Below are 17658 nucleotides of genomic sequence, written 5' to 3'. Positions count from 1 at the left end.
GGACGTAGTGTATTTAGACTTCCAAAAGGCATTTGACAAGGTGCTACACAAAAGATTATTGCTTAAGATAAAAAATCACGGGATTGGGGGTAATATTCTGGCATGGATAGAGGATTGGCTATCTAACAGAAGGCAGAGATTTGGGATAAATGGTTCATTCTCAGACTGGCAATCAGTAACTAGTGGTGTTCCGCAGGGGTCAGTGCTGGGTCCCCAACTCTTTACAATCTATATTAATGATTTGGAGGAGGGGACCGAGTGTAACATATCAAAGTTTGCAGATGATACTAAGATGGGAGGGAAAGTAGTGAGTGAGGAGGACATAAAAAACCTGCAAGGGGACATAGACAGGCTAAGTAAGTGGGCAGAGATTTGGCAGATGGAATACAATACTGGAAAGTGTGAGGTTATGCACTTTGGCAGGAAAAATCGTAGAGCAAGTTATTATCTTAATGGCAAGAAACTGGAAAGTACTGAAGTACAAAGGGATCTGGGGGTCCTGGTGCACGAAACTCAAAAGGTTAGTATGCAGGTGCAGCAAGTGATTAAGAAGGCCAATGGAATGTTGGCTTTCATTGCTAGGGGGATAGAATATAAAAATAGGGAGGTATTGCTTCAGTTGTACAAGGTATTGGTGAGACCGCACCTGGAATACTGCGTACAGTTTTGGTGTCCATACTTAAGAAAGGACATACTTGCTCTCGAGTCAGTACAAAGAAGGTTCACTCAGTTAATCCCGGGGATGAGGGGATGGACATATGAGGAGAGGTTGAGTAGATTGGGACTCTACTCATTGGAGTTCAGAAGAATGAGAGGCGATCTTATTGAAACATATAAGATTGTGAAGGGGTTGGATCGGGTGGATGCGGGGAAGATGTTCCCGATGATGGGTGAAACTAGAACTTGGGGGGCATAGTGTTAGAATAAGGGGCTGCTCTTTCAAAACTGAGATGAGGAGGAACTACTTCACTCAGAGGGTGGTAGGTCCATGGAATATGCTGCCCCAAAAAGCTGTAGAAGCTACATCATTACATAAATTTAAAACAGAAATAGACAGTTTCCTAGAAGTAAAGGGAATTAAGGGTTACGGGGAGCGGGCAGGAATTTGGACATGAGTCTAGGTTCGGATCGGTCATGGCCCTGTGGGTAGCGGAGCGGGCCCAGGGGCCGTGTAGCCTGATCCTGCTCCTATTTCATGTGTCTAATTCTGTTAGATTCAGGAGATGGTTCTGTGATAGTGGATTGGCGATTAGGATCAGATCAGCCATGATCTTATTGAATGGCGGAGCAGGCTTGAGGGGCCGATTGGCCTGCTCCTGCTCCTATTTCTTATGTTCTTATGTTCTCAAGGGCAATTAGGGATGGGCACTAAATGCAGGCCTAGCCAGCGACGCCCACATCCCATCAATGAATTAAAAAAAAAAATACTGACGATGGAAATGAGTTGTCGATGGCGTCATCAGACCCGCACCATTTAATAGGGCCCGGAAACACGTATGACTCTTTCAATTGGGGCCATTAAGTGAAAGTTGCTTGAATAGCACGTTACTCAGAACATTGTGTTTCGGACCTGCTATACCGCCTACACGCACCCAACCCGACACGAAGGTGAAAATTCCGGCCACTGTGTGCACTACATGTTAACAATTTAATTTGAAAAAGGATTTCAAACTCATCATTTAGAAAAGAATTGTTCTGTGCTCACCTCACCAGATCATCTATTTTGAGCAATGTTGGCCGAAGCATCAATGTTGGGTAGGACACTGCTCTTTCTCGAATAATCCTGTGGGATCTTTTACATGCATATGTGAGGAGGCTGTGCCTCACTGGGGACATAGTTATTGAATTGTGCCAAGGCCCCTGCAATGCTATAATCTACAGGACATCTTCAGTAATCCAGGTCTTTTGGCATCTCCATATTCATTCAAAGCACACTCCAAATTGTGCACTCCACAGCTGAATTCTCTCCATGTGCACTATTTATACCTGGTTAAGTGGCTATGTGGATGATTTAGCAGCGACTCAGTGACATTGTTGGTGTCTCTTCTAATTGGCTCTTCAGTTGGCATTCTGTCTTGTGGAAAATCCACTTAGGAAATTATGTTTTCAGCGAGTAAGTTGCAACTAACAATTAACACATTCTCAGGACAAAGAGCAATTCCACAATCAGCAATACTCTTGCCTCGGAGTCTGAAGGCTGGGAGTTCAAACTCCACAATAGAATTGAGCACGTAATTTAGATTGACACTTCAGCAGCATACCAAGGGAGTGGTGCCATCTTTCGGATGAGACATTAAACTAAAGCTTCTTCTGCCAGCTCAGGTGCATGTAAAAGATCCCACGGGATTATTCGAGAAAGAGCAGTGTCCTAGCCTCGACCAACACTGCTCAAAATAAATGATCTGGTCATTTATTCATTTGCTGTTTGTGGGACCTTGCTGTGCAAGTTTACTGTGTTTACTTACATAACAACAGTGGTTGCACTTCAAAAGTAAACCATTGGCTGTAAGGCACTTTGAGACATTCTGAGGGTGTGATAAGATGTTGTTTAAATGCAAGTTCTTTACTTATTTGTTATATTTATCAAGATGAGGTTGCTTAAATATGGCAAGTTTTGATGTAATTTACATCAGCTGCTGTGTGTCTATAATCAAACATAACTGTGCTTTGACAAACATGGTTTCATTAAGATAGTACCTGTTGATTGCTAAGTATTTTTGAGAAGGGAAAGGACCTGTTCTTGTGTACATTTCTTTGTACACTGACAATCTGGGTGTTGACTCGTATCTCCTCATTTCATTAGTTTAGTCCATAACAATTATGTAGTTGAACATGGTGGGATGGAACAAATTAGTTCTTCTCTCAAAGTGCTCCCAGTACATCTGGTGGTTTTCCATTTCTATTGTTGGCTGTCCATTGAGATTACTTTCTGGAAATAGCTTCATTGAAACTGATTGATCAGGACACCACATTCTGCTCTGCAGATGCAGTACTTAGGACACTGAACTCTGCCGATAGAGATAGTGCTCAGGAAATCACATTTGGTTCTGGTGATGCAGCACTCAGGATATCACCCTCTGGCCTACAGATACAGCACTCAGGGTATCACCCTCTGGCCTACAGATACAGCACTCAGGGTATCACCCTCTGGCCTACAGATACAACACTCAGGGTATCACCCTCTGTCCTACAGATACAACACTCAGGGTATTAAACTCTGGCCTACAGATACAGCACGCAGGGTATTAAACTCTGGCTGATAGATACAGCACTCAGGGTATCACCCTCTGGCCAATAGATACAGCACTCAGGGTATTAAACTCTGGCTGACAGATACAACACTCAGGGTATCACCCTCTGGCCTACAGATACAACACTCAGGGTATCACCCTCTAGCCTATAGATACAGCACTCAGGGTATTAAACTCTGGCCGACAGATACAACACTCAGGGTATCACCCTCTGGCCTATAGATACAGCACTCAGGGTATTAAACTCTAGCCGACAGCTACAACACTCAGGGTATCACCCTCTGGCCAATAGATACAGCACTCAGGGTATTAAACTCTAGCCGACAGCTACAACACTCAGGGTATCACCCTCTGGCCTACAGATACAGCACTCAGGGTATCACCCTCTGGCCTATAGATACAGCACTCAGGGTATCACCCTCTGGCCTACAAATACAGCACTCAGGGTATCACCCTCTGGCCTACAGATACAACACTCAGGGTATCACTCTCTGGCCTACAGATACAACACTCAGGGTATCACTCTCTGGCCTACAGATACAGCACTCAGGGTATCACTCTCTGGCCTACAGATACAGCACTCAGGGTATCACTCTCTGGCCTACAGATACAGCACTCAGGGTATCACTCTCTGGCCTACAGATACAACACTCAGGGTATCACTCTCTGGCCTACAGATACAGCACTCAGGGTATCACTTTCTGGCCTACAGATACAACACTCAGGGTATCACTCTCTGGCCTACAGATACAACACTCAGGGTATCACTCTCTGGCCTACAGAAACAGCACTCAGGGTATCACTCTCTGGCCTACAGAAACAGCACTCAGGGTATCACCCTCTAGCCTATAGATACAACACTCAGGGTATCACCCTCTGGCCTATAGATACAACACTCAGGGTATCACCCTCTGGCCTACAGATACAACACTCAGGGTATCACCCTCTGGCCTACAGAAACAGCACTCAGGGTATCACCCTCTGGCCTACAGAAACAGCACTCAGGGTATCACCCTCTGGCCTACAGATACAGCACTCAGGGTATCACCCTCTGGCCTATAGATACAACACTCAGGGTATCACCCTCTGGCCTACAGATACAACACTCAGGGTATCACCCTCTGGCCTACAGATACAACACTCAGGGTATCACCCTCTGGCCTATAGATACAACACTCAGGGTATCACCCTCTGGCCTACAGATACAGCACTCAGAGTATCACCCTCTGGCCTACAGAAACAGCACTCAGGGTATCACCCTCTGGCCTACAGAAACAGCACTCAGAGTATCACCCTCTGGCCTACAGATACAACACTCAGAGTATCACCCTCTGGCCTACAGAAACAGCACTCAGGGTATCACTCTCTGGCCTACAGAAACAGCACTCAGGGTATCACCCTCTGGCCTATAGATACAACACTCAGGGTATCACCCTCTGGCCTACAGATACAACACTCAGGGTATCACCCTCTGGCCTACAGAAACAGCACTCAGGGTATCACCCTCTGGCCTACAGAAACAGCACTCAGGGTATCACTCTCTGGCCTACAGAAACAGCACTCAGGGTATCACCCTCTGGCCTATAGATACAACACTCAGGGTATCACCCTCTGGCCTACAGATACAGCACTCAGAGTATCACTCTCTGGCCTACAGATACAACACTCAGGGTATCACCCTCTGGCCTATAGATACAACACTCAGGGTATCACCCTCTGGCCTATAGATACAACACTCAGGGTATCACCCTCTGGCCTACAGATACAACACTCAGGGTATCACCCTCTGGCCTACAGATAACAGCACTCAGGGTATCACCCTCTGGCCTACAGATATAGCACTCAGGGTATCACCCTCTGGCCTATAGATACAACACTCAGGGTATCACCCTCTGGCCTATAGATACAACACTCAGGGTATCACCCTCTGGCCTATAGATACAACACTCAGGGTATCACCCTCTGGCCTACAGATAACAGCACTCAGGGTATCACCCTCTGGCCTACAGATATAGCACTCAGGGTATCACCCTCTGGCCTACAAATACAGCACTCAGGGTATCACCCTCTGGCCTACAGATATAGCACTCAGGGTATCACCCTCTGGCCTACAAATACAGCACTCAGGGTATCACCCTCTGGCCTACAGATAACAGCACTCAGGGTATCACCCTCTGGCCTACAAATACAGCACTCAGGGTATCACCCTCTGGCCTACAGATATAGCACTCAGGGTATCACCCTCTGGCCTACAAATACAGCACTCAAGGTATCACCCTCTGGCCTACAGATATAGCACTCAGGGTATCACCCTCTGGCCTACAGATACAACACTCAGGGTATCACCCTCTGGCCTACAGATATAGCACTCAGGGTATCACCCTCTGGCCTATAGATACAACACTCAGGGTATCACTCTCTGGCCTACAGAAACAGCACTCAGAGTATCACCCTCTGGCCTACAGAAACAGCACTCAGGGTATCACCCTCTGGCCTACAGAAACAGCACTCAGGGTATCACCCTCTGGCCTACAGATACAACACTCAGGGTATCACTCTCTGGCCTACAGAAACAGCACTCAGGGTATCACCCTCTGGCCTACAGATACAACACTCAGGGTATCACCCTCTGGCCTACAGATACAACACTCAGGGTATCACCCTCTGGCCTACAGAAACAGCACTCAGGGTATCACCCTCTGGCCTACAGAAACAGCACTCAGGGTATCACCCTCTGGCCTACAGAAACAGCACTCAGGGTATCACCCTCTGGCCTATAGATACAACACTCAGGGTATCACCCTCTGGCCTACAGATACAACACTCAGGGTATCACCCTCTGGCCTACAGATACAACACTCAGGGTATCACTCTCTGGCCTACAGAAACAGCACTCAGGGTATCACTCTCTGGCCTACAGAAACAGCACTCAGGGTATCACCCTCTGGCCTATAGATACAACACTCAGGGTATCACCCTCTGGCCTACAGATACAACACTCAGGGTATCACCCTCTGGCCTACAGATACAACACTCAGGGTATCACCCTCTGGCCTACAGATACAGCACTCAGAGTATCACTCTCTGGCCTACAGATACAACACTCAGGGTATCACCCTCTGGCCTATAGATACAACACTCAGGGTATCACCCTCTGGCCTATAGATACAACACTCAGGGTATCACCCTCTGGCCTACAGATAACAGCACTCAGGGTATCACCCTCTGGCCTACAGATATAGCACTCAGGGTATCACCCTCTGGCCTATAGATACAACACTCAGGGTATCACCCTCTGGCCTATAGATACAACACTCAGGGTATCACCCTCTGGCCTATAGATACAACACTCAGGGTATCACCCTCTGGCCTACAGATAACAGCACTCAGGGTATCACCCTCTGGCCTACAGATATAGCACTCAGGGTATCACCCTCTGGCCTACAGATAACAGCACTCAGGGTATCACCCTCTGGCCTACAGATACAACACTCAGGGTACCACCCTCTGGCCTACAGATAACAGCACTCAGGGTATCACCCTCTGGCCTACAGATATAGCACTCAGGGTATCACCCTCTGGCCTACAAATACAGCACTCAGGGTATCACCCTCTGGCCTACAGATATAGCACTCAGGGTATCACCCTCTGGCCTACAGATATAGCACTCAGGGTATCACCCTCTGGCCTACAAATACAGCACTCAGGGTATCACCCTCTGGCCTACAAATACAGCACTCAGGGTATCACCCTCTGGCCTACAGATATAGCACTCAGGGTATCACCCTCTGGCCTACAAATACAGCACTCAAGGTATCACCCTCTGGCCTACAGATATAGCACTCAGGGTATCACCCTCTGGCCTACAGATATAGCACTCAGGGTATCACCCTCTGGCCTACAAATACAGCACTCAGGGTATCACCCTCTGGCCTACAGATACAACACTCAGGGTGTCACCCTCTGGCCTACAGATAACAGCACTCAGAGTATCACCCTCTGGCCTACAGATACAACACTCAGGGTATCGCCCACTGGCCTACAGATACAACACTCAGGGTATCACTCTCTGGCCTACAGATACAGCACTCAGGGTATCACTCTCTGGCCTACAGAAACAGCACTCAGGGTATCACCCTCTGGCCTACAGATACTGCACTCAGGGTGTCACCCTCTGGCCTGCATATAGTGTTCAGGATATGCCATTCTTCCCTTTGTGTATAGCAACCAAGTTATATTCTGCACTTCAGAGTATTTGAAATATTTATTAGTTGTAAAGGGAAGCATGGCATATTCTGTGCACTGTATCTAAGGGCAGAATGTGGTGTATCTGCAGACCTGAAGGTGAGTCCCTGAGTACTGTTATAGGTTAAGCTAATGAAATGAGGAGATATGAGTAAACACCCAGACTGTCAATGTACAAAGAAATTAATATGGGTATTTTCTCAGTGCTGGCGCAAATTATTTAAAAATAGGGGAATTGATTATTAATCACTGCTTGTATATAACTAATAGTTAATTTAGTGTCAGCAAATGTTCAAGTAATCTGACTGTTCTGAGTGACGATGTGCTAACCGTGTGTATGTTTGTTTTATTTAGATCCGAGAGCACCTGGCTAAAGGACAGCGGACCCTGGCAGGAGAGGGCATGTCGCAAGTCATAAGGACTATGCTGGGTTTAATGGAGAGAAAGAATTTCTACAGTGGAGATCTCTTGTTCTCTGCAGACATATTGCGGAACGTGACAGACACGTTCAAGAGAGCCAGCTATATTCCTGCTTCTGATGATGTACAAGTGAGGCTTGCACTTAATGACTGATGTGCAACATGCTTAATTTTTTACATTTTCCATTGTCTCCAGGGTATACAGGAAACTTTGTGCTATCCGGCACCGACGGGACCGAGCTGCTGCCGTTCCCTCAAAACTGCCATACACTCCAGAGCTAATGTTGAAACATACGGAGAGTTTCATCTCCATATGAATCAACAAACCCTGTTGCTTAGCAACAGCCTCTAAACAGTCGGCAAGCGTCTCTGTAGCGTCTCTAGCTGAAGCTGTTGCTTAGCTACAGACGTTGCAGAGCTTGACTGTTCAAAAAAAGCAAAGAAAAGAAACGAAAAGAATAAAAAACGGCTCCTGATTTTTGCCGGTGGCTCCAGCTTGCCGGACGGTTCGCCTCCGGATAACACAAAGTTTCCTGTACATATCTGGGTGCCCTGCTTGCAAGGTCAAGCAGCACTTGCATATACAGACCTTTTGCTTTTTCTAAAAATATTGTGCTTGGGATGTAGGTGATGCTGACATGGCCAGATTTACTGCCCATTACTGGTTGCCCTGAGAAGGTGGTTGTGGGCTGACTTGAACTCCTGCGGCCCTTGTGATGAAGGTGTTATTAACACAATGGTGTTAACACAGTGTTAGGTAGGGAATTCTAGGATTCTGACCCAGCGACAATGAAGAAACAACGATATATGTCCAAGTCAGGATGGTGTGTGATTTGGAGGGGAATTCGGAGGCGATGGTATTCCCACGACATTGCTGCTCTTGTCCTCCTTGGTGGCAGAAGTTGCGGTAGAGGGACATGCTGTTGAGGTAGTCTTGGCGAGTTGCTACGGTGCATCCTGTAGATTGTACATACTGCAGCCACAGTGCACTGCTGACGAAGTGGTGGATATTGAGTCCAGTGACACAGGGGCCGATCAAGAAAACTGCTCGATGTTGGATGCATTGTTATATAAATGAGATGATGACATTGTGCTTACATGTATACTTACTTTTTTCCATTTTCTCCAACAGCTTTGTTTCTTATATGTTTTATGTTGACACTCAGCTCTACCTCTCCACCAACTCTCTTGACCCCTCCACTTTCTCTGTGCTGTCAGTCTCCTGTCTGACCTCCAGTTTTGGATTCACTTTAACTTCCTCCAAACTTTGGGAATACCAAAACCATCATCTTCAGCCTCAGCCAAAAACTCATCTCCCTTGCCAGTGACTCAATTCCCCTCCCTGGTCACTGTTTCAGGCTAAACGAGACTGTTTGCAACTTCAACGTCCTGTTTGACTCTGAGCTGAATTTCAGACCTCATATTCTCTCCATCACAAAGATGGCGTACTTCCACCTCCATAACATCACCCTCCTTCACCGCTACCTCAGCCCATTTGCCACCTAAACCCTCATACATACTTTAGTCAACTCCAGACTTGATTATTCCAATGTTCTCCTTCCTGACCTCCCAACCTCCACTCTCCATAAACTCCAGCTTGTCCAAAACTATCCCACACCAAGTTCTTCTCATCCATCACCTCGGGCCTTACTTACCTACACTTTTCTGAGTCTCTCAATGCTTCAAATTTAAAATTCTCGCCTTTGTCCTTCTCCTCTCCCTATCTTTACAACCTCCTCCTACTCTGCAAACTCCTCTTCCCTGAACTCTTTGTGGCTCTGGCTCTGTGGTCTGTATGGTTCAGTATTACACAGCTCAGTTCCTTATTCACTAGGCTATTGGATGCGCCCTAGCACTTGCATCTGTACAGATTTTATATATCCAAATGAGTCTTGGCATAATCAGCATCACACAGTATTCCAAAATCTATAGAGACAGGTATACAGATAGCTGTGTTTTTTTTAATTCGTTTATGGGATGTGGGTGTTGCTATCAAGGCCAGCATGTATTGCCCATCCCTAATTGCCCTTGAGAAGGTGGTGGTGAGCCGCCTTCTTGAACCGCTGCAGTCTGTGTGGTGAAGGTAGTTAGGTAGGGAGTTCCAGGATTTTCACCCAGTGACGATGAAGGATCGGTGATATACTTCTAAGTCAGGATGGTGTGTGACTTGGAGGGGAACTTGGAGGTGGTGGTGTTCCCATGCGTCTGCTGCCCTTGTCCTTCGAGGTGTACAATCAGATAGCACTATTTATAATTATTGAACTGAATCTAGTGACACTACACTACCAATATGAAGATGCTATACACTTCAGTCCTCTCTCACTGTAGCTCTGTTAACTTTCAAAGGCTTACACTTCCAACCCACACTTCTTATTGAACAAACGCACTAACTGATTAATGGTGAGGAAAGAGCAAAACAAACTGGCCTCAATTTATTGGGGGGTGGGGCGGGGGGGGGAGGGGTTGGGGGTGGCGGGGGGGGGGAGCTTAGTGTCAGGCCCAGGCCATTTTAAATCCAGAGCCTCATTTAAGTATTGCAGCACTGTCCCCTGCCCAAATCCGGAAAGACTGATTTCAGGGCTAGCGGGTGGAAGTGGGAAATTGGCACAGGAGCATTTGGACACCAGGGGCTGGATTTTGTGAATGGAGATGAGTTAGAGGCAGGACTGCTGCTTGTCATGTCAATGTCCCGCCTCCATCCTTGCCTGACCAACCAGAGGGACTTTTCCCTGATGGAGCTTGTTAAGCCCGCCCTGCAGGCTCAGCAGGCCAATTAGGGAGGAAGTCACTGACAGAGCACATCAACGTCAGATGTGCTATCTGTTAAGACTTCTTGAAAGAAGAAATGTCAGCGTTTGACAGCCCTGTGAAGCTGTCAAACACTGACATTCTCTGTAGTTTGATGAACCTTGTGTTCAGGACTCATCAAACCTTTCAACTTTGTTGATTTCACATGGCTGTTGGTTTGGAGGTTCCAACAGCCAGTCTGTGAAATCAGCAAGGAGGATGTTGGCTCTCCTGATCCAGCGTGGCTGAAGGCTGTAGGAAGAAAACAAGGTAAGTGAACATTTTTTTAAACTTATCACTCACCTTGCATACTTACCACTCCACACTTGCACCCATCACTCACCTCTACATCTTACTTCCAGGTGCCTCCAACTCCCGCAGACCTCCTTCACATCTCCTCCAACCCAGTGGGGTTCTCTGAGGTCGGGAAGCCTTCACCCGTGAAGGTAAAATGGCACTAATCCTTTTTTCTGCCTGTTAACTGCCTGTTAACGGGCAGTAAAAGGATTAAATGCCTTCCCGCCTCCAGGAGATGGGACCCGAAGCTGCACAGCTTCCCGCCTCCTGGCAAAAGGGCACGGCGGCGGGATGGGGGCGGGTTTGCCATCCGCCCCCACTTTCTCCGAATTTACCGGCTGTCCTGCCTCCACGCCCACCTCCTCGGAGCTTGGAAAACCCAGCCCCTTGTACCCGAAGAAATGGTCCTCGGCATAACCTCAGCACTGGGCAAAAGCTTTGGCAGCTGAATGAGAGGCTCCTGCTCCTCCTGGCCCACAAGGCATTCTTATAGAAGTCAATTTTTAAAAATTACTAGGGCCTCTTCTGGCAGTCGGCGCCTCCCACCGTGGTTCAGCTGTTGGCGACACACAGTATGAGGCTCTCCCTGACTCGATGTTAAAATAATTTACAATTGTCAAGTAATCCCCCGCGTACTGTAGCGGGAGCCTCAGCCCCAGCAAAGAGGAAATGGCGCCAGGTCGGAACGGAGCGACGACAAGCCAGTAAGTGGACTTGGCCTAATCTTAACCTATCCCCGCACCATTCTTGCTGGGCAAGGTGGGGTTAAAATCAAGGCCGTTGTTTTGAATAAATTGTTCAGTGTATTCTGCATACACCAGGAAATAACTGCCAATACGATTCAGCATCATTTAATTCTTCTGGTTCTACTGACATCCATAACCTGTTGCAGCTTCACTCACAGTTTATGAAATTATTTGAGCTGCACAGTGAATTTATCACCATGTAGTTCACTGGCAGCTATTACCCTGGGAATTAACCACTGAATGGTGGAAAACCTTTTTGGCCGAAAACAATTGCAGATCTTTTCTTTCGTATCCCATTTCCAAAAGCTTGTGAATGATCAATATTGTAAAATAAATAACTTGCAAAATGAGATGTGGAGAAATGAAAGAATGACATAATTCCCATTCTTTTTTATTTACCCAGAAGTTCTTTCAGATTGTCAGTTACATGCTTGAAGCAAAGAACAAAGCGAAATGGGACGACGCACTGCAAGTAAGTAAACCCTTTCCAATACTTAGGGATCATTTATGACTTCCAATTGGCTGCACTCATGTGGCCAGTGTTGTTTGCACTAGGAATAGAGGTCAGACATAGCTTAGCTCAGCTCAACGATGCTGGCAACAAGTGTATTAAATGATAAATTTATTTAGTCTATGATTCAATTTAATTTTTATTATAGTAACAGAATGATAGATGCCAGTAAGAAGACTACTATTTGATATGGTTGCTTTCTGACCTTGCTGGGTTAACTCCAGTGAAATATCCAAACCCCCCTAGGTTACCTCTAGGCCATTTGTTCCCACTCATTTGTTTCTGGCCATCTTTGATTTCCTCTCATCTGTCTCTGATTCCCTCCGACCTCTCTCGGATTCCTCTGATCTGTCTCTGATTCCCTCTGATCTGTCTCTGATTCCCGCTAAACTGTCTCTGATTCCCTCTGATCTGTCTCTGATTCCCTCTAAACTGTCTCTGATTCCCTCTAAACTGTCTCTGATTCCCTCTGATCTGTCTCTGATTCCCTCCGACCTCTCTCTGATTCCTCTGTTCTGTCTCTGATTCCCTCTAAACTGTCTCTGATTCCCTCTGAACTGTCTCTGATTCCCATTGGTCTGTCTCTGATTCCCTCTGATCTGTCTCTGATTCCCACTGGTCTGTCTCTGATTCCTTCTGAACTGTCTCTGATTCCCTCGGATCTGTCTCTGAGTCCCTCTGAACTGTCTCTGATTCCCTCTGAACTGTCTCTGATTCCCTCGGATCTGTCTCTGATTCCCTCTGATCTGTCTCTGATTCCCTCTGATCTGTCTCTGATTCCCTCTGATCTGTCTCTGATTCCCACTGATCTGTCTCTGATTCCCTCGGATCTGTCTCTGATTCCCTCTGATCTGTCTCTGATTCCCTCTGATCTGTCTCTGATTCCCACTGATCTGTCTCTGATTCCCTCGGATCTGTCTCTGATTCCCTCTGATCTGTCTCTGATTCCCTCTGAACTGTCTCTGATTCCCTCTTGTCTGTCTCTGATTCCCTCTGATCTGTCTCTGATTCCCTCTGATCTGTCTCTGATTCCCTCTGAACTGTCTCTGATTCCCTCTGATCTGTCTCTGATTCCCTCTGAACTGTCTCTGATTCCCTCTGATCTGTCTCTGATTCCCTCTGAACTGTCTCTGATTCCCTCTGATCTGTCTCTGATTCCCTCTGAACTGGCTCTGATTCCCTCTTGTCTGTCTCTGATTCCCTCTGATCTGTCTCTGATTCCCTCTGAACTGTCTCTGATTCCCTCGGATCTGTCTCTGATTCCCTCTGCTCTGTTTCTGATTCCCTCTGAACTGTCTCTGGTTTCCTCTAAACTCTCTCTGACTTCCTCTAAATTATCTCTGATTTCCTCTAAAATGTCTCTGATTTCCTATGAATTGTCTCTGAATTCCTCTAAACTGTCTCTGATTTCCTTTGCGCTCTCTCTGATTCCCTCTGAACTGTCTCTGATTCCCTTGGATCTGTCTCTGATTCCCTCTGCTCTGTTTCTGATTCCCTCTGAACTGTCTCTGATTCCCTCGGATCTGTCTCTGATTCCCTCTGACCTGTCTCTGATTGCCTCTAAACTGTCTCTGATTTCCTCTAAACTGTCTCTGATTTCCTTTGCGCTCTCTCTGATTCCCTCTGAACTGTCCCTGATTCCCTCGGATCTGTCTCGGATTCCCTCTGCTCTGTTTCTGATTCCCTCTGAACTGTCTCTGATTCCCTCGGATCTGTCTCTGATTCCCTCTGCTCTGTTTCTGATTCCCTCTAAACTGTCTCTGATTTCCTCTAAAATGTCTCTGATTTCCTCTAAACTGCCTCTGATTTCCTCTAAATTGTCTCTGATTTCCTCTAAAATGTCTCTGATTTCCTTTGAATTGTCTTTGATTTCCTCTAAACTGTCTCTGATTTCCTTTGCGCTCTCTCTGATTCCCTATGAACTGTCTCTGATTCCCTCTGAACTGTCTCTGACTCCAGAAGTGGAAAGCCATTCAGCCCATCTTAATCATCCATCCAGAAGAACCCTACTGCTGCATCCAATTGTTTCTGAAATGGTTCCAGGGTTTTTGCCTCCTCCACTCTGCTCAGAGGTTCATTCCATTTGCTGTCTGTGTTAAGAGCCTCCTGATATCAATGCTAAAGTTACCTTTTTAATTAGTTGGAACCTGTGTCCCCTTGTCCTACTCCAACAGTTTAATTTAAAGTAGTTTTCTTGTTGATGTCATGCATCTATAAGATCATCTCTCAAATGCCTCGTTTCCGGGCTGAAGACCCATTGGGCCAATTTTAACTCTGTCTGCTCGGCGGGAACAGGTTGGGTGGGTGGTTAAACTGGCAGTCGGGTCCTTCTCACTGCATTCCAAACAGGTTGCGTCTGCTGCCGTGTTAACTGCCAGTTTCGGCAGTCGGGGCCGCCCACCAGAGGCAGGCAGGGGCCTTGTTAATATTTAAAAGTTGTGGTCCGATGCCATCAATTGGACGCTGACATGACTTTTACTTTGGATGACCTAATTCGTGCACAGTGCCGGACCACCGGTGAAATCTGATGGCAGGCAGGGTCAAGGTCAAAAGAGGCCCAAGTATGTTACCATTTTTTAAGGTTTCTGTAGTGTATGTACCTTTTAAGAGAGAACTACTTTTACAGCTCCTGTATACTGTAGTACCGGCAGTGACCACACCTGTATATAAGCCTTGAGCATGCCTCTGTACCCCAGTCTTGAGACTACCTTACTCCAGTAAACACCTGTTGATTGTTAAGTTACAGCATCCGTGTGGTTATTGAAAAACATCATACTCTCAGAATCACGGATCTAACAGTGGCGACGAGTGTCGATTCGAATCTACCTGCAACTCTGCATTTCCCTTCGAGGATTCGCTCCGGGAGGGCGGTGGAAGAAAGTCGAGGCCAGAAACACGGGCGTCGACCACGAGCAACCGCCCAGTCGTCCGGCAGAGAGTGAACATCGCAGGGGAGGCTGTGGAGAGCCGGGCTTGGTTCCCCAGCCACGACGATCAGCAATAGACTGACGACAGGTACAGCGCAGACCCTTCCCAGATGGCGGCGGCTGGAGCCGACCGACGGCGGAGAGGAAGCCGAGCAGCGTCGACGGGGTAAGACAGAGGGTGAAGCGCACAGGGCGCAGTCGGGGGTTGAAAACTGAGCGGCGTCGAGGAAAAACAAAATGGAGAGAAAGAGGGTAAAGCAACAGCCGGGTTCAGGACCGAGCAGCGGAAACGGGAAAGGCGCACAAAAAAAAAAAAGAACGCGCAGAGCACAGCCAGGGCTCAAGGGCTGAACAGTGTCCACGGGGAGAAGAAGGGAGAGCGCGGGAGACGCCATTGAGCCACAGAGAAGAAGGAAGAGCACGGGAGACGCCATTTTTAGAAGCCGCAGCGGAGAAGAAGGGCGAGCGCGGGAAGGAAGGGAAGCACGGGAGATGCCATTTTGTGCCAGCGGAGAAGAAGGGGAAGCGCAGGAGACGCCATTTTTGACAGTTAAATCACACCCAGGGATGCAGAAGAGTGGCAGTATCTCTACGTTCGACAATGAAGTCGAAGATTGGGTGACATATGTGGAACATATTGAGGTGTACTGCAAGGCGAATGAAGTGCCAGATGCTAGGAAAGCACTGGTTTTGTTAAATTCCATGGGTGCAAAAACTTATGGGTTACTGCGAAACCTAATAACCCCAGAGAAGCCTGTGAACAATAATTTCGAAAGCATAGTAGAAATCCAACAGGACCACTTAAACCCCACACCGCTACTGATAGCAGAACGATTTAAGTTCCATAAAAGGAATCAACACAAAGACGAAAGCAATGCTGAGTACTTAACGGAACTGCGCAAGCTATCGAAACACTGCCAGTTTGGAGTGGGACTAGCAGATACGTTAAGGGACAAGTTTGTGTGTGGGCTGCAAAGTGAAGGAACCCAGAAACGGCTTCTATCAGAAAAGGATCTTACGCTGGACAAGGCTTTCAGTATGGCAGTATCACACGAAGCAGCCGCAAGCAGCGCTGCAGAGATACAACGGAGACCGCAAGAATATGGCACCAATGAAATGTCCTATGGAACAGGGAAGTGCTATCGCTGCGGCAGAACAACACATGACCAGAAGGATTGTTGGTTCAAGGACCAAGTGTGCAGACAGTGTGGAAAAGCAGGACACATAGCAAGAGTCTGCAGGTCTGGGAAGAAAACCAACAGTATGAAATCTCCACAGGAGAAGTACAAAAAGGTACACCAGGTGATGGACAGTAGTTCAGACGAACAGAAAAGTGACACAGACTCCGGAAGCAAGGAGCTGGGTTGTCTGAAACTTAATAAGGTAACCAAAATGGAGGATCACCAGACTATCTGGGTTACACTCAAGATAGACGGAGTCCAAGTGAAAATGGAATTGAACACAGGATCAGCCCTAACAGTCATAAACCAAAGGGACTACAAGCGGCTATTTTCACATATACCCTTGAAAGCTACAGAGATTGTCTTGAAGACGTACACGGGGCAAAAAGTCTACCCCAAAGGAAAAATAAGGGTGAAAGTGATATATAAAGGCCAGGAAATACCTAAAATGGATATATATGTATTGCCAGATGGAGGACCACCACTGCTAGGACGTGAATGGATCTGGAAGATACAATTAGATTGGCATTCCATACAGGCACTGAAGGTTGAGGCCAAAAAGGATGACGACGTCACACCTGGACGACTGTCAAAAATGCCAACTGACGCAAAAGAAGTGTTCCAGGAGGGACTCGGAACACTAAAAGGCATAACAGCAACGATTAAAATAGAGGAAAATGCAAGCCCAAAGTTTCTTAAGGCCAGACCAGTGCCTTATGCGATCAGACCAGCTGTCGAAGCAGAGCTGGAAGGGTTGGAACGTTCAGGAGTAATGTCCAAAGTAGACTGGAACGAGTGGGCTACACCCATCGTTCCTGTAATGAAGAGGTCATTGAGTAATACGCCTGGGGAACCAAACAAGGTCCGCATCTGTGGGGATTTTAAGGTGACAGTGAACCCAGTCCTTCACACGGTACAATATCCGCCCACGAATTGAGGATATTTTCGCCTCGCTATCTGGAGGTAAACGCTTCACCAAAATTGATCTAGCCCAGGCGTACTTGCAAATGGAGGTAGAAGAGGCCTTGAAACAATACCTTACGATTAACACTCATAAAGGTCTCTATCAATACAACCGGCTGGTGTTCGGGGTAGCATCGGCTCCGGCTATTTGGCAAAGGGCAATGGATCAAGTCCTGCAAGGGATTCCAGGGACCCAGTGTTATTTGGACGACATCCTGGTCACGGGCGAAAATGACAGTGATCACCTCGCCAACTTGGAGAAGGTGCTCACCAGATTAAAGGAATATGGGCTACGAGCTAATCGCCACAAGTGCGAGTTTTTCCAGAAGCA

At 47.1% G+C, this 17658-nt stretch overlaps 1 protein-coding gene across 10 annotated transcripts in view; it reads left to right on the top strand.

Annotated features, from left to right (window-relative positions):
• LOC147103064 (adhesion G protein-coupled receptor B2-like) overlaps nt 1-17658 on the top strand; it is a 1231153-nt gene that overhangs the window by 657872 nt on the left and 555623 nt on the right. For all 10 annotated transcript variants that reach the window (XR_015072890.1, XM_085962346.1, XM_085962351.1 and 7 more), the window contains 2 exons: nt 7851-8045; nt 12149-12217. Coding sequence is in view for 9 of the 10 variants with exons in the window: in XM_085962346.1 (XP_085818472.1) it covers nt 7851-8045; nt 12149-12217 (264 nt within the window). In the remaining variant the exon portion in view is untranslated. The remainder of the gene's footprint in view (nt 1-7850; nt 8046-12148; nt 12218-17658) is intronic.

The sequence above is a fragment of the Somniosus microcephalus genome, chromosome 20 (genome assembly GCF_052327205.1).
Source record: "Somniosus microcephalus isolate GS21.2 chromosome 20, FLI_Smic_1.0, whole genome shotgun sequence".
NCBI classification, from domain to species: Eukaryota; Metazoa; Chordata; class Chondrichthyes; order Squaliformes; family Somniosidae; genus Somniosus; species Somniosus microcephalus.
This window is presented reverse-complemented; position numbering and strand designations above follow the sequence as displayed.